The sequence below is a fragment of the Telopea speciosissima genome, chromosome 2, assembly GCF_018873765.1.
Source record: "Telopea speciosissima isolate NSW1024214 ecotype Mountain lineage chromosome 2, Tspe_v1, whole genome shotgun sequence".
NCBI classification, from domain to species: domain Eukaryota; kingdom Viridiplantae; phylum Streptophyta; class Magnoliopsida; order Proteales; family Proteaceae; genus Telopea; species Telopea speciosissima.
In genome coordinates, this window is record NC_057917.1 from 58,906,689 (window position 1) to 58,927,551 (window position 20,863).

At 36.8% G+C, this 20,863-nt stretch overlaps 1 protein-coding gene across 1 annotated transcript; it reads right to left on the reverse strand.

Annotated features, from left to right (window-relative positions):
* Window positions 1–18,797: 18,797 nt before the first annotated feature.
* On the reverse strand, window positions 18,798–20,424 carry LOC122650190 (CBL-interacting serine/threonine-protein kinase 6). The gene has a single exon (XM_043843517.1). It carries the CDS (start codon window positions 20,159–20,161, stop codon window positions 18,851–18,853), a length of 1,311 nt encoding a protein of 436 aa, XP_043699452.1. The 5' UTR covers window positions 20,162–20,424; the 3' UTR covers window positions 18,798–18,850.
* Window positions 20,425–20,863: the final 439 nt, after the last annotated feature.

The following is a 20,863-nucleotide window of genomic DNA, read 5'->3' on the forward strand; positions in this document are numbered from 1 at the left end:
AATAGGTTTAGGGTTTATGTTAAATAGGTTTAGGCTTTATGTAATTTGTTATTCAATTGGTTCAAATTGTTATGATTTTGGTTTAATTTGGATATTTGGATCATATTTCTTTATGTGATGATTGCTTACTTTTGGCGGTTTAGGGATCATATTTGGAGTTTGGGATCATATTCTAGTTCAATTAGTTGTTGAGCTTGAATGCAACATCCCTTTAATTTCACTTGGATTTTTTGCTTATCATGTCACCAAGATCAGCTTTATTGTTGGATGTTCACTAGACATGTGACATTCAGTACCCTTCTATTGAACATATAATTCTTCATTTTCATGGGACTGTGAGTGACTATGGGGAGGCTCAATGGGTTAGTGCATTAGGCTTTTGGTTGGGATATGTTTGACACTGGGCAGGTTTGGCTAGCTTGGTAGGGTGCCCAAACCCAAGCCAATGACTTGAATTTGTCTGTTCCAACCCCCACCCTTCATGTCTGTGTTCATGCTTGAAGCCACTAATTTTTTAAATTGTTTTGTGTTCATGCTTGAAGACATTCACTTGTTAAATTATTAAATCTGTTAAAATGAATGCTTGAATCTAATATTTTGTTAAGCACTTGGGTTTTGTTTATGATTACAGATATAAATTTGTTGAATGGCTAATATGGTTTGCTTGTTGGTGTACCATTATATGAGGGTTGAATCTAAATTGGTAGATGTGGATAGGTTTGGTTATCTTGAGATGATTGGGGATATATACAACTCAGTTTTGAGTCATATACCTAAGGGAATGTCTGTCAACTTTACAGTGAAATGTGTAACATCCATGAAAGATATAGATGTGCAGAGTGACAGAGATATAATAAAGATGTTTGATGAGTTCAATGAAATGGATGATATACATCTTTATGTTTACAATGCACAAGTGACCGAGCAAACTGAATGTACTACCATCAATGGACACATATTGAGAGTGATTGGTGGTGATACTGTAATAGATTGGCCAGAAATGGGAGCATAAGTGTTTACTCCTGTTGAGTTGATTGACAACCAAAATCAGAGATAAGTAAGTTTTAGTAGGCCACCAAAAGCTGATATACGTAGGGATGGTTCAATTGCAAGATCAGCCACACCCACAATTGGTAGGGGGGTACACCCATAGTAAGGAGAGAGGGGCAGTCCACAGTAGGTATGGGGGTACACCCACATTTGGGAGTATGAGTACACCCATTACGGGGAATGCTACTGTGAGGACAGATTCTACCCACACTGCTGTTCTTAGAGGAGGACATAAAAGTAGTCCAATTGGTGTCTCATTTTTCAATCAAAGTAACGCAACATTGAGTGACACTGGTATGGCTGTTGAAAAGGTTGGCATGTCAAGTAGATGTGTAGACAGAGGTGGTGTCTTTGTTAGGACTTCTAGCACAACTTCTACTACCGTTGAGCAAGATGTTCCTGCAGCTAGTAATGTACATGACAGTGAAAAATGATGAGATGAAGTGGAAGATACTGACACATTAGATGATGATTACTTGGTAAGAGAATCAGATGAAATGTCTGACAGTACAAATGAAGATGATTCAGGATTTGAAGAAGAAGGAAATGAGGACATAAGACAGCAGAAAAGTAATGAAACAACAAGTACAGAATGTGAGTCTGAAAATGGAGAGGAAATATTGTACATAGATGGTGTTGTAGACTAACACATTATACTGAGTGTTGGTCAAGAGTTTATAAATGTTAATCAGTTTAGAGAGGTGTTGATGGAATATGAAGTTCAAGAAGGAATTCAGGTTTTGAAGAAGAAAAATGATAAGAACAGAGTCACTGGAACTTGCAGTGGAAGAGGTTGTCCATGGAGGATTCATGCTTCACCTAACAGTGATGGGATCACCTTTGTAATCAAGACACTTAATCCCAATCACGCATGTCAGAGGTTTATTAAAAAGGAGGGTGTAACTGTAGCATGGATAGCAAAGAAATTGGCTTCCAATGTTAAGGCAAATCCATATATGAAAATCAATGTAATGGAAGATTATTTAACAGAAAAGTATAGTGTGAAAGCTAATAAGACTAAATTGTACAGGGCTAAATATATTGTCAATGAAGAAACTAATGGCAATCATGCAAGAGCATACAAGAAGTTAGAAAATTATAGGTTTTTTGTTAAGGAAAAAAAAGTCCAGGGACAGAATTTGTGATTCAATACCAGAATGCGAATAGATATGGACAAGAGCAGCATGGAGTGATAATAGTAAATCCACAATTAAAGTGACTGTTTATATACTTTGATGCATATAAGCAAGGCTTCTTGAAGGGATGTAGGCCATTCATTGGCCTTGATGGTTGTCATCTAAAGGGAGTATACGATGGAGTATTGGTTTTAGCAATTGCAATTGATGGGAACAATGGAATGTTTCCCCTTGCATATGGTGTGGTTGAAACAGAGTGTAAAAATAGTTGGTTATTCTTTTTTCATCACTTACTTGGATGCATTGGGATAGTCACACCTACTGGGGAACCATTTACATTCATGACAGACAAACAAAAAGTAAATTGTCAGTTTGGTTGTCATCTATATAATAATAGTCTGTAATTTGTTGTATTTTGAGTTTCATTTTTATTTCAAAAAATAGTTTGTAATTTGTTATTTTTTATTTTGATTTGTACGGTCTGATTGAAGCAATTGGAATCAAGTTCCCAGTAACACATCATAGGCACTGTAGCAGACATCTATATAATAATTCCAAGACACAGTTTGGAGGTGGGTCTGCATTGAGGGGATATTTCTCAGAGTAAGTAAATCATATACTGCTACGGATTTTCAAAGGGTTATAAATGCCATGAAAGAGGAGAAGCTAGAATCATATGAGTGGTTGATGAAGACTCCTATCTATATGTGGGCAAGACATGCTTTTGATCATAGAGCCAAGAGTGATCACATTACCAATAATATGACAGAGTCATTCAAATAGTGGGTTGGACCCTTTAGAGGCAAGCCAATACTTACCTTAGTTAATCAAATTAGATTGAAATTGATATGTAGGTTTCAGAAAAGATATGCAAAGGGTTGCAGCTATGGAGATGTGTTAACTCCCATAATGAAAAAGAAGCTTGATGTGTTGCAGAAAGATGTCAGGTACTATCTTCCAGTGTATGCTAGAGCAAATGAATTTGAGGTGCAAGATGGTCTGAATAGTTATGTGGTTAACCTAAGAAACAAGAGCTATGAACGTGGAGTCTGGGTAGCAACTATATTGCCATGTAAACATGTTGGCTTAACTAGTAATTGGACCAGGGTAGGAGTGTTGGATTATTGTGATCCATATCTGACTACAGAGAGATATCTCATGGCCAATGGTGAGATAATTCATCCACTATCTAATGTGAAAAATTTAGCTGATACTGCTTTGCTTCCTCTTGTTTTGAAGAGGTCAATTGGTAGACCTAGTAAAAATAAAAAGAGAGAAGTTGATGAGCCACCTAAAGGAAATAACAAGATGAAGTCTTCCAGTATTAGGTGTGACAAATACAAAGAATATGGTCACAACAGGAGAACATGCAAATGAGGTCCAATTAAGGGTAAAGGAAAAGGGCCATCCGCTTCTCAAAGCAGTAGTGTCAAGGTATTTATTTAAAACCTCAAATGTTTGATTTTCATTATATTGTGTAAGTACTAGATTAAGTTTTGTTTATTTTCCATTCTCTTATATGTTGGTGATGTAATTTTTAAAGGAAAAGCATGGATGAAAAGCTAACTCTCTCTCAGAGGGTAACAAGGTCTTCTCAAAATTCAACTATAACCTCTAATGTAGCTGAACAAGATAAGGCTTGGGCAGAAAGGTCAAGGAGGGTTGCCAAAGAAAAGGCAAGGAGAGCTAAGGCAACAGCCCAACAGCAAGGTCCAAGTTGATTTGGTATGCATCAATTTGCTTAATATGCTGCTCATTAGATGCATTCGTCAAAGTTGATGTATATAAGCAAGGACTTTATGTGTTTGATTTGATGTGATTCATCTATGTCAAGGGTAAGGGTTGCTGTCTAGGATGGAGAGTTGCTGTCAAGGATGGAGAAGTTGCTGTCAAAGATGGAGAAGCTGTCAAGGATGGAGAAGCTATCAATGATGGAGAAGCTGCCAAGGATGAAGTTGGTTTCATATGAGTGGTTTTATGTGTTTAGGGTGTTGTGTATGGTGTTTAAAAACAATGAGATTGGGGTTGATATTGATACAAGAACAATAAGTTGTTATGTATGGTGTTTGAAAATAATGAGATTGGGGTTGATATTGATGCAAAGAACAATGAGTTGTTGTATATGTTGTTTGAAATAACATTATATGCCATATTAGTTATTCTCCATCATTTCTTCATCCTTTTTGCCTCCATTATTCATTTAAATGGTTAATTTGCAGCCTTGGTCTCTGTGGTGTAATTTGCATCCCTGTTTTCAATGACCCTACAGCCTTGGTCTTTGTGGTGTAAATTTATCTGACAGCTTGGTAATATACATTTTTTGTTCATGAGTTATTTGCAACCCTGTTTTCAATGGCCCTTTTAATTGCTTAGCTAGCTGATCAGTGATAAAGACATGGATTCAAGGCATAAACCATTTTGGAGATGTGACTTGCTTTATTGGACCAGAAAAGGATTTGTTCTTTTCTTGAAGATGGTTAGATAGTTGATGTTTAGGAGGACCAAATGAAACTTCAGTTCTATTCATTCATTCATTCAAACCACAAAGTTTTCAATTACATATAATATATCCTAAACCCATAGGATCTACATATTACATCTTCAGAATAATAACAAGAAGGTTCACTAGAAATAACCCTAACATAAATTCACACATTAACTTCATTGTCTCATTTGACTTCACTAGAGCCTCATTTGACTTCTCTAGAGCCTTCACTCTATACTTCAGACTGTAGAGCTCTTCCCTACTCTGTGGCAGCATCCTCTGTTGCTCTTCTATAATGTTTTCCCCCATAATGTTAGACCCCATAATGTTTGGTGCATCATTGGTGAGGGCAACTTGACTTGGTTCACCCATTTGACCTAGATCACACCATTGAAAGAAGTTGCAACCACCCCTGAATTTGTCATCACAACTGTAGTAGGGTCTATTTGGGTTCTCTACTGAGTTCGAGACCCTCACAACAACTCTTTTGCTACAATGACATTGCTTGAAGGGTAACTTCAAGTACCTTGATCTGCTTTCATTCACACTAACAACAGACATATTCCCTGCAAAATTATCAACTACAATCATTTACCGTTCAATCTTAACATTTTCTGGGGTAGTTAGACAGGACATTAGGGGAAAGGGAAGAAGCCTATGTGGACATTTGAAGCATGACAAACCTTAGGATATTCGGAAATGGATGGGATGAATTATAGAGTGAAGGCTTTGAAGCATTACCTTTTTTGGTCTCAACAGTAGCAAAAGGAAGTCAATAGCAGCAACAGAAGGTCTCACCAGCAACATCCCACCACCACCGGCAGCAGCCGCACAACACCAGCATGTCCTCTCAAGTAGCAGGTCCCAACAGGAACATGCACTCAGTCTTAGCCCCTCTCAGTCGCAGCGGCAAGCATTGTGGTCGCCAATCGCTAAGAGAGAAGATAACTAGGGTTTGGGTTAAATGAGTTGCAAGGTTGAGTTGCAGATCTGAAGCTCGATTCTCTCTTTTGCCTTGCTCTAACGGTCATATACTTAAGTGAGGTTAAATGGGTCATTCTACCCTATCAAGGAGCAGAATGGTCCATAAATTTTCAAAAACTAGGATCTGTTATAATATAATGTCTCTGTCTAACGGGAGGGACTATAGTGGTACTTAGTTTGGAAAGCAGGGGTGCACATGGAATTAGTGAAAGTTTAGGGGGCATCTATAAGTTTGGCCATTTTTAGGGGGTATTTGAAAAAAAACCTTTATTTATATCTATATCTATGTTTGTCTCCATCCCTCAACAGAGGTTGAGGGGTTGTATTGCAACGTTTCTATTTCAAATTAGTATTTCTGAAGCTGAAGTACTTTTTTGTGTTTATGTTAATTTGGAATACTTCTGAGCCCCTAAATATTGTATGGTAAACATGAATTTTTTTTTTTTATTTCTGCCAGAAAGGAACAGAAACAAGCATGGAACAAAAATATTTATTCTATTTATACCAAATTACATAAAATGCCATCAGGGTGCCACACGCTCATTCATACACAGATATAAAACAAAATAAAGTATTCATTCCATATGTAACCATCAAGATGCCACACACCATACAAAGATCAGACACCTTTGTAGCATTTCATTGGCAAGAAAGATTCTGTATTCTCTTAGAAATAAAATAGCAATGGATAGAATCAGAACCATAGTTGCCTTGTGCTTGCTTTGATGTCTAAGACTAATAGCGCAATGCTCATCTTTATTTGGGACCTGAACCGTGATATGGAGTGGGAAGCAAGGTAAAACTCTAATTGTTGAAATGGTACATATAATGTTTCGGTCTGTTGAGCTCTGAAGATAATGTGTTTAGGCTAGATTGTATTTGGTTTGAGTCACCAGAATCAGACAACAACCCACGATGAAATCCGCTGAAGTGAGGGAGTTAGAAGACAGATTCCCTCAATTTTTTCTAGGGCTACCGATGAGAGAAGACGGGAGCAATCAATATAAACAAAAGAGATTGCTTACCGAATGGTCATTGCAGTCAAGAATGACGGCCAAATCAACGGCGAATCCGTTGAACAAAATCAGACTGTCACAATCTAGAGTAGAGATGAAATTAGAGATTTGGTAAGGAAAAAGTTCCCTCAATTTTTTTCTAGAAATACTGATGAGGGAAGAACGAAGGGCTAAAACACAAAAATCTACCAAGTTGGAACCAATAATGGCAGACAAATCTTATCGAAGGGTTGTTGAAGCCAATAATGCCGGCCAAATCAATAGCAAGCAGGGTTGTTCTTCCGTTGAAGAAGATCAGACTAGGGAGCACGAACGAGAGAGGAAGGTTTTTTGGGCGAGTGTCGGTGAGACGAGCGGTGACCATTAGAACAGCAATTGCAGCTGTTTGAAGCTTTTTTTAAACAGAAACAAAACTCATTAAAAACAAATCCATCAAGGCCCCACGACTCCAACTCTCCAACTCGAGATACCATTCAAATCCAGCCCATGAATTTACTAAGGCCCATTGCAATTCCCTCTCTTAGGATATATGTCCATTAATGGTCTATGAAGACTGCTTGTAAATGAACCAAAAAGGTTGTAACTAATTTCACGAACACACCTTGTTCAAGTGGATACCAAGGTCTCTAAATAGTACTTCAGATGTTGTGGCTTGGAAATGCTGTGTGGAGCAATCTTTTTGTATTTAGGTTCACAAATATCTTCTTGAAATCTGGCTTCTTTTTCTATTTGCATACAACCATTAGCATCAAATAAACGTGGCTTTCAAAGAGGTGGGCAATCTTCAGTTGATGACTTGTTGTATCTAAGGCTCAAGCCCATCCATTTATTGATGTAATGTATAGACCTCTAAGCCCATTGAGTATGAGTGACCCTCAAGGTAATTCAAGGAAAGGGTTTTAGGGAGGCGCTAGTGTATACTATGCAGCCTGACATCATTCTTTTTTCCCAGTTTTGAATATATTTTTTAACTAGTTTAGGTCTTTTTTTTTTTAAATTAAAATTTGACTAGTGAGATAAGTATAAGGCATCACATGGGCTCATCCACATAAGAAAGTATAATTAGTTATGTATTTATAAAAATACTCTTTTTTTCTTGGCTACGATTGTATATCAATGTTTAAATAATAGATCACAATGTACTTTTGGGAATACAAGATATTTTTGTGTTACTATAAAGTATAAACATATAGTCTTACCATGGATAAGGTGGTTTTATTTGCTCTAAGAATTTGGCCTTGGTTGTAGCTTTCTGTAGTTTTTTTTTGGGATTCTTATGGGGTAAAAAAACATGAAATCTTAATCTCTATAGAGCAATTAAGCTCACGCTGATTTTTTTTTTTAAAAAAAAAGCCTGCTTGGTCACGCCCCATGTGCCTAGACACATGAGTGGCAAAATGACCACCACGCCCCCATATTGGATGCTTGGGTGTGCACTCTTATTGGTCCACACTAGCGCAAAGGTCACACAACCAAGTAACGTTCTCTCTCGCTTATCTGTTTTACAATAAATAGAGTACAATCTTGATGTTTTGAATAAGATAAAACACTTTAATAAATTGGATTGCTCAATTGAACATGAAGTAAAGAAAGGGAAAGTAAATACATCTATAATCTTTGTAATTTATTTGTTGGAAAATGGATAAAATCTTCAATTGATTAATGGAGGTGGTTCTGCAATATTGACATCCATATCCATAGATGATTTGGTGCAACCTTGTCTAGATAAAACTTATTTTACTGAAAACAATTTCTATTTTCTTGCTAAAAACAAGCCATCATGGTCTTTATGTAGCAGTTGAATTATCATGAAATGCATATAAATATAAATTATTTTGTTCCTACTTTGAGATTATGTTGAAGTTAATTGTTATTAGTTGTTCTTTGTATTGAATGAAATCTTGACACCTTGGATTTACTCACCAAGTAGTTATTTGTTTATTTTTTCTTTTAAATCACATTTTGGATATGAAGGAGACTTTAAAGATTTGCTTTTCATGAAAATTGAACTTACTATAATTTAAGGATAGTTGTTTAATAAAATAACATTTATGATAGCAATTTAGATCCCAACAATTGTGGACATTTTATTTGCATTTCCTTGTAGTTCAAACCTCACAAATTAGGTTGGAGGTTGCAACTCATATACTTATAAGAGTTGGATCATAGTAGATAAGCATGCAATTATTAATTTTAAATCCACGATCCTAAAAGTCGATTAACCTTTTGGGATTGATATGTGGTTTGTATGATTACACTTTCATCAAAAAAAAAAAATTTAAAGGTAGCTTTTGAGGTGGTCCTAACTCTTATCGATTAAGGTTTGCTTCTTACCACCAAAAAAAAAAAGAGGTTTTTCTTTTACTGGTCGGTTACTAAGAATCATATTTTTTTTTTTTTTTTCGATAAGTAAGAATCAAAATTATTAGGTTACTTTCTTAATAAAATAATGGGAGAGGGGTTCCCATGCTGTCAGGGTGGAGAGGAATCTGCATGCCATATCAATAGATGTTCTAAAAAAGATATCATCCATATGGAACCCACATTTTAAAAAATAAGTGAGAACAAATACTAAAAAATTAATGTGAAAAGGTAAACGGTACATTGTTTTTGGTAGAAGGTAACTGCATATTGGCAGCTAGGCAATCTTTTTCCTTAGAATAATATTTAAGTTTGTAATTTAGATTCCAATAAGTATGGTTGATTCCATCATCCATGGAAATTTTTTTGGGTAAAGATGATTCATGGAATTGAAACTTAAAAAATTAAGTAGGGGGAGAGGGATTTATAGGTGGTACAGTCTAGGGATGGTTCTTACGGCGGGACTTGCTGGCTTTGCCACATGGCAAGTCAGATGAGTTAATTTAGAATATTGTGGATGACCCCTTACTCACTTGTCAAGCTTCATTCCAATCGGAGATGAACAAATGGAAAAATCAAGTATTTGTTAAAAAATATTTGTTAAAAAATAAGGACTACGGAGAATATAAACACAACAAAATTGATGATTTGTAAATAAAGGAATGCATGAACATACATGGTGAGTATACCAAGTGGCAAAATAAGGCTTTGAAACATCCAGGAAATGGGAGAGTGCGACCCACATGATGGATTCCATATGTGCGCCTCTGAAGTGTACGAAAACCATTCTCGTACCGGAATGGGATCCCGCCTCATGCAAAAGGGAGATACAGGACCTAACAGCTAATGCATAAGGAAAACCTAGCTCTCTGTTCGACCCATCCAACACTGGGCCTTCAAACCACTTACAAGTTGAAACGGCCCACTCAGGATTGTCGATCCTAAAGCCCAATAGCCCAATAGTCCAATAATTCTATTCGTGTCTCAAGATCAACATGAGCCCATAAGCAGTTGGGGGTCAGATAGAGATAGAAGGGTTTTGATGTTTCATTTGTAATTAGTAGAGGGTTTCTGATAAACAAACCAACTAAGGAAATTAACCAGTTTACAATTCCAAAATTGCCACAAAAAATTGATTTTGAAGCAATCCCATCTATATAAATTGGGTGTTAATTGAGAACTATGGGTATGTTTGTACACGAAATGATACTAAATGCGTATACCGGTATACGTACCATATATTGTTCAAGAGACATTTTGATTTGTAAATTTCGTTATATGATATATATTTTTTCATTATTTTTGTTGGATTTCTTTGTTAATTACTCTAGTATATAAAATTCAAAGTATAATACATAAAATATGATAAATCATATGATTTAGAATTAATGGATAAAGAGTATTTGGCCTTATGGTACTTAAGAATTTGGTTATCCATTTGTCTGTTATTGGTCACTCCATTTGACTTTGAAGGATGTCCAAGATTTGCTTAGGTTGAGTTTAGATCTTGAGTATCCAAACTGCCATGATTAAGATTGGTTTTTAATAATTAACATACTTCATCCATAGAAAAGATATAGCCTTAGTAGTGCTTAAGTATATACTCTTAAAATTTTGTTGACTAGAAATGGTTTTTAATTTTTTTCTATACATTTAATTAAGTAAAGGCTTTGTATATTTTTTTCATAAATTAATAAGAATATTTTTAGTAAAACAGGGTGCATGTCGTCTTTCATGAAATAGGAAATATGTAAAAGGAAAATACTTTAAGGAAATGTATGGCTCCATTAAAGAGCAAATCAAATTGTTGAAGGCGACAAATTTTTTTGATGTTGGTATTATTATACTAAATTTTTGCTTGCCAATTTTGAAACCGGATTCGAACTTTAGTAGACTAATAGGAATTGTCATATAAGGCTCTCTTTGGTTGGATTTCTTCTTCAATTTTAGATTGATTCCTTAAAAAAATTCAACAAATAATTTTTTTGGTCAAGAAATTAAATTTGTTTGGTTGCATCAATTGAAAATTTCATGAATAAAAATTCATTTGGTAACTTAATTTGAAGATAGATGCTCTCTATTTATTATAATATTTATGATTATTCTTCTTCTTATTAGTATTTCAAAGGGAGGAGAGAGAGAGAGAGAGAGAGAGAGGGGCTTATTTTGGTTTCATTTTTATTACCAATGGAAAATGACATTTTTAACTTTCATAATAAGCACATGTTCATTAAAGTGTTTAGCATAATATAGCAAAAATAGATTTCTATTGAAATTATTTCAATTTCACAAAAATAGGGTGTAAAATAACATACCAAATACCTTACCAAATTCAAATCACCCCTTGAAATATTTATTTGAATCATACCAAAGAGAGCCTAAGTAACGATTGCATGAATCTACATCATTAGGTGCAATCGTGTTTATGCAACACCTGTTTTATGAAAAATCAAATTCCATTATTTTGCCCTCCCCTACCCTACAAAAATTCCTAATCTTAAGTGGCAATAATTGAGTTGTCATTATTTGTATATAAATTGATTTTTAACCTGCTTGAGATGACCTTGCTTGTAGTTGTTCATTTTAGTGCACAAAATCATGACAAATTGATTTGGATTTTGGAATAAAGAAATAAACTGACTTTTTTTTTTCAAATCATTTTTTGGGACTTGAATGACGATTAACATTTGCTTCCACTAATTATATTCTACGAATCAAAATTTTCAGGAGTTGCAGTTTTTAACCTTATAAAGTGATTTATATGTCGACAACTGAATAAGTTGAAACCTCACAAATTATGTTTGAGGTTTCAAATCACATGCTTGTACAGTTGGATGATGGATCATAGTATATAAAAGCATGTAATGGCAATTAGCTTTTGAGGTTGCTTTTAATTTGTTGATTGGATCTCAAGAATTAGCCTTTGATATGATTGGCTCTTTGAGCATCCAAATTGTCATGATTTAGGATAGATGCTTAATAAAGTGATATTAAGAATGTATTAATTAATATTTTGATTAAGAAAATAAAGTTGGATATTTCAACTCTTATATATAAACTCCTGTGCTTATAGGAATTGGATCTTAGAAGATATATAATTAAAAGGATGCAACTGCCACAAAGTTAGAAAGTTGATCAGTTTAATTATGTCTTAGATTATGATGGCCCAAATTGATTAACGCCAAAAAAGAGGACCTTAATTTAGACTTGAGGGGGTAACTTGGGGTGAAAATCGCAGAACTTTTTGAAATTAATGGACAATTAATTAAAATGAGGTTGGAGGGTAGAGAGACTTTACAAATGTATTGCCTGTGCCGTCCTTTCATAGCTTTTGATAATGTTTTTGTATTTTTTTATTAGGTATTGATTGATAATGTTATTCAAACTCTAATCATAAGTAGAGTTTAGCCCTGGATTCAAAAGTTAACTTTAATAATTAAAGTTAGCTACCTATTTTTTTCTGGAATCAAATCTTACTAGATTTGTAATTAATAAATGGGTTTTTGTCAAATGCCCTCTTGAAAATGCCCATTTGTCCAAATGCTCCCTTACAATTTTTCTAATTGTAAACTCCCTCTATTTTAAACAAATTGTAGTATTTTGGTCCTGTTCGTTAATTTGGGATGTTAGGCGTTAGTTTTAAAGACTGTAATAACCAAAATGCCCTTGTGACAAAAATCAACAAAAACTAAAAATAAAAGTGACCAAATTGCCCTCATCTTCCTCAAATGATTTAAGGTTTGAAACTGAAAATTGAAAAAACCCTAGATCTATCCAAAAACCATCATGTGCAATCTCAAAGAGATCATTGCTGAAAATTTTATTACTGGAACTCTTATAGAGAAAGCTAACACAACAACAGTACAAGAGAAAAGCCCCACAAACAAAAATATGAAAGACCATAAACAAAGGTTCTCCTCAATCATGGAACAATCGAATAAATTGGTTAGGGTTTGAACCTGAAAATTTTTTCCCCAAATTGATTTGGATTTGAACCCAGCTGGAAAGCAATTGCAAATGCTTGTGATGTTTACACGAGGAAGAACAGTAGCAAGGTGCGTTTTGAACAAGGATATTGCTTTCGGTCTGCTCATTTTCTTTCTTTTCTCTTCCTGTAATTGTGAATTCTGGTATTCATTTTTCTTTTTCTTGGCTTTCGATCGGAGTTCGATTCGTTCGTTTATTCCAAATTTTTAGTTTTTTTACAGGTATCTCTATCAATAAACGGGCTCCTCACGATTTATTGAACTGGGGACCAATTTGAGAAATTTATAGTGACCCAGTTCAGCTTTCGCCCTACTGTAGAAGGGTTAGCTGGAAATTCTTTTTCTATCACTAAATTACTTAAATCATCCATTAATGGGTTATTCCTCTTGTGTAGTCTGCATCATGGGCTGATTTTGATTTCTTAAAGATCTGTTAATGGGTTATCTTTTCCGTGGATTGCATTATGCTGCCGATGCATTTTGATATCTTAATGGTCTTCAATCTTTTTCTTTTTACCCATTTCCACTCACACACACACAGTGCTTGATTGAGGTAGTAGTTGCAGCATCAATGGTGCTGGCAGTGTGTGTATTGAAAGAGATTGCTAGCTAGACTTCTATAAAACGATTGAACGTCCACTGTTTTTCTTGATTTTACAACAAAAAGGAAAAGGAAAGAGGGTTGGTGAGGTTGAACTATTGAAGACGGGGAGTTCTAAAAATCCCAAATCAAAGAAACCCCACTCTACTGGAGTTGGCATACCAGATCCCCTGGATCTTCACGTCCTTGGGAGTCTTTGCAAAATATGATTTTTTTGATAGATCTAGGGTTTTTTCAATTTTCAGTTTCAAGCCCTAAACCATTTGGGGAAGATGAAGGCAATTTGGTCATTTTACTTTTTAATTTTGATTGATTTTTATCACAAGGGCATTTTGATCATTACAGTCTTTAAAATTACCTTCTAATGTCCCAAATTAACGGACATGACCAAAATGCTATAATTTGTTTAAAATAAAGAGGAGTTTATAATTAAAAATATTATAAGGAGGCATTTGGACAAATGGGTACTTTTAGGGGGGCATTTGACAAAAACCCTTAATAAATTATATTTGAAACAGATTTTAGTCATATAGGTTTGTGATTGAAACGGCAGTAAAAGGGCTCAAGCATCTCCCTCTCTTCCCCACAACCATCCCTTTGTCCATCTATATGAAACCATATCCTTTATCTAGATTTCAGTCAATGTACTTGACATTAAATTTGAAATCAAATCTAATCATCTAGGGTTTGGTAGGAAAATTATCTCCTCTAGTTTCCTACTCGATCCAATTCCTCAGTTCCTCTAATAGGGAGTGGTGGATCCCACCCGGGCGGAGTGTTTGGGCAGGGGTAGGGTAGTTATTTCAGTCCTCCCTTATTAGAAGAACTAGGAAATTGAAGAAGATAAAGATCCGGGTTTGGTATTGAAAAATCAGCTGAAGGGAACATCGCTGGCTCAACCAAACTGATGCATAGATAGTCTGTATCAGTATCAGCCACCATGTGCAGGTCAATTTAAAATATAATATTTCAAAATTAACATCACACCAGCATTTTGGGAGGGGGTGGTCTATCCAATCTAACTGCCCAATGGGATTTTAATTACTATCACAAGAGAGAAAAAGGGACGCGGGGCCAGGGCGGGGGTTTGTGACAAGATTCTGATGTTAGGTAAGAGAAACTATCAATCCTTTACCAAAATTAGTCCTTAATTATATTATTTGGGAAAACTATAGGTGCATGAATGAATGAATGTAAATCGTCCATTGCCATGATTTCTATGATACTTTATCGCCACCGGCCCTCCCCCACCTTGGTCCCGCCCTCCCCTACAACTCCCATTCCATTCCTGCTCCCGAACCTAGGGCACCCTTGCCCCTCGCCCACCCCACTTGCTCCTGCTCACCCCCCCAACAATCCAAGCCACAATTCCACCCTCGCTCCCGCCCCGCCCCTCCCGTGCTCCTACATCCATTCTCGCCCCGCCCTGCCCCTGCCACTCGCCCACCCCATCTTCCTATATGGGAGCGATTTTTAAAAACCACCACATTTTAATGGACCTTTAATGGCAGTACTGCTGCTAAAATTCAATCTTTTGAGGTGGAATTTTTTTTTATGATTGCTGAATATGTAAACTTTGGTTCTTTAGAGGCGGTAAAAAATTACGACCACTGAATACCATTACTAAAAATCTTGTTGAAACCCGGGCATTGATCACTTTTCTTGTAGTGTGAGACAAAACCTCCTCTATTAAGAAGTGCCACCCTCTCCACTTATGGTATGTAGTAAGAAAATCCTTTCCAACATTCCAATGCACGCTGCACTCACTAACGTGCTGGAGAGGATCCGGACTCTAGTATGTACTAGAAGGTAGTGTGACTTATCATGGCTAACTCTTTTGTATTAAATACACTTAAATTGCTAATTAATGAGTCGGAGCCACACTTGCTACATATAAATATGTAGTGAAGGCTAAATGCATGCATCCGACCCACAGCTACCATGCATCAACTTGGTATTATAATATGTGGGATTGAGAATTTTGTACTGATTTAACCTGATTGCTTTTTCATTGATTATGTTTGTGGATTTATATTAACACTAATGCTCTTTAATATATTTATATTTAGCCGAAAGATTTAGTTAGTGATTTAACAATGGTGTTATGTTAACTCATCCCCTACAAATTAAACACAAGTATCGTCCTATAGCTAGAGTGGTTTAGTGATAGGTTTAGGGATTAAAACAATAGTTATTATGACATGTATATTTTTACTACTTCTAGGTAGGAGGTATTCTAGTAATGTGACAAAAAAACATTTTCTTATTATGGAAAGGCATGTCTGCCTTAAATCTTTTGATTATTGGTTAAGTAGGACTATTAAATGTGAGGGTTCTTCACAAATTGGTTTTCTACAAGGGGGGAATCATGGAATATTTTGGGAATATTGTAGTCACAACTCAATTAGACCAAAATCTAGAGAAATGCTGAGACTTAAGTATTAACAGAAAAGAGTAGGTCAAGCCTGTTGTTGAGGAGCAGGTTTTACTTCCCAGAGAGAGAGAGAGAGATAGAGTGTTCTAATTCTAATTGGCCTCTTTTGATAACCTAATGTATGGTCTATGGACTATTCGAGATGGGTCCCACTGGAAGGTGAGCCACGGAGCCGTTTTTTTTTATTAAAAAAAAAAAAAAAAAAAAAAAAAAAAAAAAAAAAAAAAAAAAAAAAAAATTTTTTTTTTTTTTTTTTTTTTTTTTTTTTTTAACCTAATGTATGGTCTATGGACTATTCGAGATGGGTCCCACTGGAAGGTGAGCCACGTAGGCCTACTCTTGTGTGTTGAGAGAGAGAGAGAGAGAGAGAGGTGGGGAATAATTGGAGAGAGGAAATTCAAGAAAATGATTTAACCTAAACAAATGTTGGATTTGAAAGGAGACCTATTTTGTTTTTAGTTCTTTGTTTGAGAAAGTAATTTGGTATTGGAGTGTAAAAAGAAGAAACAGAGATGGTGACGAAACCCTTACACAGCACAAGGCCTACTTACTAACAAAAGCAAGAAACTGATACAACTACAATTGATCAGAACCAAGGCAAACAGTCGTGGATATATATATATATAGAAAATTCATTTCAGATCTCTTTCTCTTTCTCTCAACTGAAAATATCAGCATATATCGTTTGGAAATATCTACTGATCTGGTCTGGTCATGCTAAGCTAAGTATCTAATTTACCGATTTAAAACCCAAGAGGCGCATATGAATAAAAAGAGCGAAACTAACTAGCTCAGCTGGGGAGGACAGTCCCGCGCCGCCATGCATTTTGTTGGGAGATTAGTTCCACAACGACTATTAATAATTTTATAACCTTCTTTATATATATATATATATATATATCTATCTGGGAGTCCCTCTATGTAATAGTTCAAACTTTTAAGATGAAAACTTTGCATTGTATCAAAATGGATATCTATGTATCTACAATATAGACTACAATATTGGGAGATTAGTCGCACAAACCCTAACAGTTGAAGCTTTTGGGAGATTTTAGTAGTCCTTCAACAATAAATAACCAGTTCGGCTACCCAAATAGCTTATAAAAACACTCCCATAGTCCCATGTTGATAGGTGTGATGATGCGCATGCATGTGCCTCTCTATCAATGTTTTTTTATTCAAACTTCACATGCAACCCCAACTTGCCCATCTCATTGTCGGATTTGGTTTTTGGTTTTAATAGAGGTCGCACTGGCAAGTGGTCCTCTGTTTCTATTTGGGGTCAATTTTCACTTCTCAAGAATCTAATGCCACACGCGAAATTACCTACAAACAAACCAGGTTAAGTAAGAATGGGCAACCGGCCCAACCGTAAGTAAGACCAAAATCAAATCAAACATTATGTTTCGTATAGGTTGATTGCTTAGGGGGATGGTTTTTTCTTCAAGGGCAATATAAAAAAGAATCTGCACACCGCACGAATCGGGTGTTGAAAAATAGAATCATTCATATAAGATTCATATTACAGTACTAAGATTCATATAGAGGAGAGAGAATGTTAGTGTAGACCATATTGTTTATTATGTCAAAAAAAATATAAATGAATCTAAACAAGGGCAACATAACAATCTTTTTTTCAATTTCTTATTATGGTTCTTTTTCTCATGATTGGGAAATACTTAAAAGATACGACACCTAAAGATAAAGCTAATGGGAAAAGTTGAGATTTATATAAGGGTTTTAGCTCATTATCCCACCTTGGTAATATTTGATTTTTATAATAATGTATCATTTCCATTAATTGAGGGTGTCAATTTAATATCAAAATCGAAAACAAAACCAAAACAGTAGTAGATATATAGAAATAATATTTGAATTTGAAACTAAAACTCGACATGTGGCTAATCCAAATAGTTTGGATTAGCCACATCACCTTTCGACGAGGTAGACCAAAATTTATGATTATAATAATATATTGGGAGTATTATTCTCTAGGCCCATGTGTTTGAGCACAGTCTACGCTGCAACATAGAGAACATTCTCCCGTCAACATTCTCCCTTACATATTCTCCCTTACATAATTGAGGAGAGAGGGTTTCATGTATTAATAAAAGGTCCACATGGTCACCAGGACAGGAAATCGTAGAAACCCCAGATGATCAGATGTGTGCCGGTGTAGGAAAGCATTCATACGAATCCTTTCCAATAATTGAGATATTGGGTTACGAGTTACACGACGACAGAGAAAGGGTACGGATGCAAAAATGATTTTCCCCGACTCACAAGTGTTTAGCTCTTTTTACTTTTCCGAATCTTCTTCCGAATATCACCTCAGGATTCGGACGATTCTAACTTCTTCCGAATATCATCTCAATTTATCTGCCCGACAATTTTCTCAGTTCCATCTAATAGAGAGTGGATCTTATCTTGGGCAGTGTGTTAGATCAGGGATAAGGTAGTCATTTTTATCCCCCTATTAAGGGATAAGCAAATTGAGGGGATAAAGATCTGTCTTTCTGCAAGAAGAGGAATAACAATTGATTCAAGCATAAATCTATAACTAAAATAAACGTTCTCTCTACAAAGAGCAAACATTCATACATACAATCCCAAATTTCACACTAGGATGGAAAACAGAACAGAAACTAAATTCAAAAGAAGTGAAGCCAAATTAAAGATCGAGAAATTTACAGTGCCCTTTAAATTTTGAATACGGATAACAATAATCGTTTATAACAATAAAATCATCTGCAAACGAATGATTTTGGCCCCGAGAAAAATCTGCTTTTTTTTTCTTCTAAGCAGACGTCGGATTATCAGCCGGGGAGGTCCAGACGATGTCCTTCAACGCCGGTCTAAGCTCTTTAGAACAGAATTGGTTGTACTCTAGCGTATCTCCGCCATCCTTCTTGACTTCCACCACCACAAATGACGGCGCCACCGCGAAGATATCCGCAGCAATCGCAAGCTTCCCTTTTCTCCCCCTCTCTTGCCCCTGCAACTTCACTTTCGTGTCGCTCTTCTTTACGTTGAAGTTCATCGCCTTCCCCACCTCCTCCAGCTTCGATATCACGCTGCTCGCCGACTTCGTTGTCGCAAACCTCAGCGCCTCCTTCTCCTCCCTCTTCTTCTCTTCGAACAACGGTGACAGATCGAAACCCTCCGACAACGATATTATGTGGAAGGCGTTCATCGTCTCCGGTTGTTTCCCCTTCGCCTTCGTCTCTTCCTCACCCTCGAAACTATCGAATTCCATCTCTTCCTTCGTTCGTACCGTCTTCGGCAACGATTTCTTGAACCAGGGTGTCTCCATGACCTTGGCGATGGTGATCCGAGTGTTGGGATTCGGGTCGAGCAGCTTCGTGATGAGGCGGCGAGCTTCAGAGGAGAACCAAGGCGGACACTTGAAGTCTCCTCTGTAGATCTTCCTGTACATGGACACTATGTTGTCGTCTTGGAACGGAAGGAAGCCTGCAAGTAGAACATAGAGAATAACGCCGCAGGACCAGAGATCAGCCTTAGCTCCGTCGTAACCTTTCTTTCCGATCACCTCCGGAGCGACATAAGCAGGTGTTCCGCAGGTAGTGTGTAGCAGACCGTCTTGTCTCAAGTGCTCAGCGAACGCGCTGAGACCGAAATCGGTGACCTTGAGGTTGCCTTCGTCGTCGAGGAGTAGATTTTCAGGCTTCAGATCCCGGTGGTAGACGCCACGGCTATGGCAGAAATCGATGGCCGATATGAGTTGCTGGAAGTAAGCTCTGGCAACGTCCTCTCTCAACCGACCTTTGGCGATCTTGGAGAAGAGCTCGCCGCCTCTGACAAGCTCCATGGCAAAGTAGATCTTAGACTTGCTCGCCATCACCTCATGGAGCTCCACAATGTTAGGGTGTTGCACCATCTTCATAACCGATATCTCACGCTTCACTTGCTCCATCATTCCAACTTTGATTACCTTCTCTTTCCCAACAATCTTCATCGCGACACTCTTCCCACTCTGTATATTTCGAGCGAGGTAGACCTTCGCGAAGGTACCATGGCCCAGAAGCCGACCTAACTCGTACTTCCCGTGAAGCACAGAGCTGCCATAGGCTCCACTCTTATCCGCCATTGCAGAGTCTTCGTATCAAATAGAAACTAAAAATAAAACTTGGAAACCTAAACAATCGGTCTTGTGCGTCGACCGGTGAATTAAATTACACAAGGAGGAGATGAAAGAGAACGAATCTACCCGTCTTCGACATGTTTACGGTGGCAAGTCCTGCCTCCGATGTTCTTCCTAGCCCTACCTCCAAATTCAGGCTTCGATCGCGAATTTCCTATCATCTCTCTGCATTCCCTGCGAGAAACTTGGGGAAGGAAAGAGAAAGGAGGAAAGTGTGGTTGGGGGAAGAAAAGAAAAGAGTCTTCTTCTCTGACTCTAGGGAGGGAAAATTAGGGATTTCTGGGATCTGTGCTCCTCCTCTTGCCTCTCCTTATAAAGCTGTTTCCGGAAAACGAAATTACTCAATTACCCTTGCCTCCCTTTCAGATTCTCCCTTAAATAAATAATTTGGCGGGTCCATCCGTGTAAAATAGACGTGTAAAAATTTAAAGAGGGTAGAGTTGCAATTAAGTAAAAAAACAGGGGCTTTTCTACAGCTCTCTCTTACAATCCAGAGGCGGCAGAGGGATAGAGGTGAGCACGTTTAGCCTTTCCTAAACTGAAATATATAAATCTGTGGGAGTCTATCAAAACAGGTAGACGGAAACCACCGTCTGCCGTCGAGGTGGTGGTGGCAGTGAACATGAATCGTGATCGGTCAGTGAGATG

Excerpts from the sequence above, each read along its gene's own strand:
- LOC122650190 (XM_043843517.1), bottom strand. The coding sequence starts at position 20,161 with ATGGCGGATAAGAGTGGAGCCTATGGCAGCTCTGTGCTTCACGGGAAG.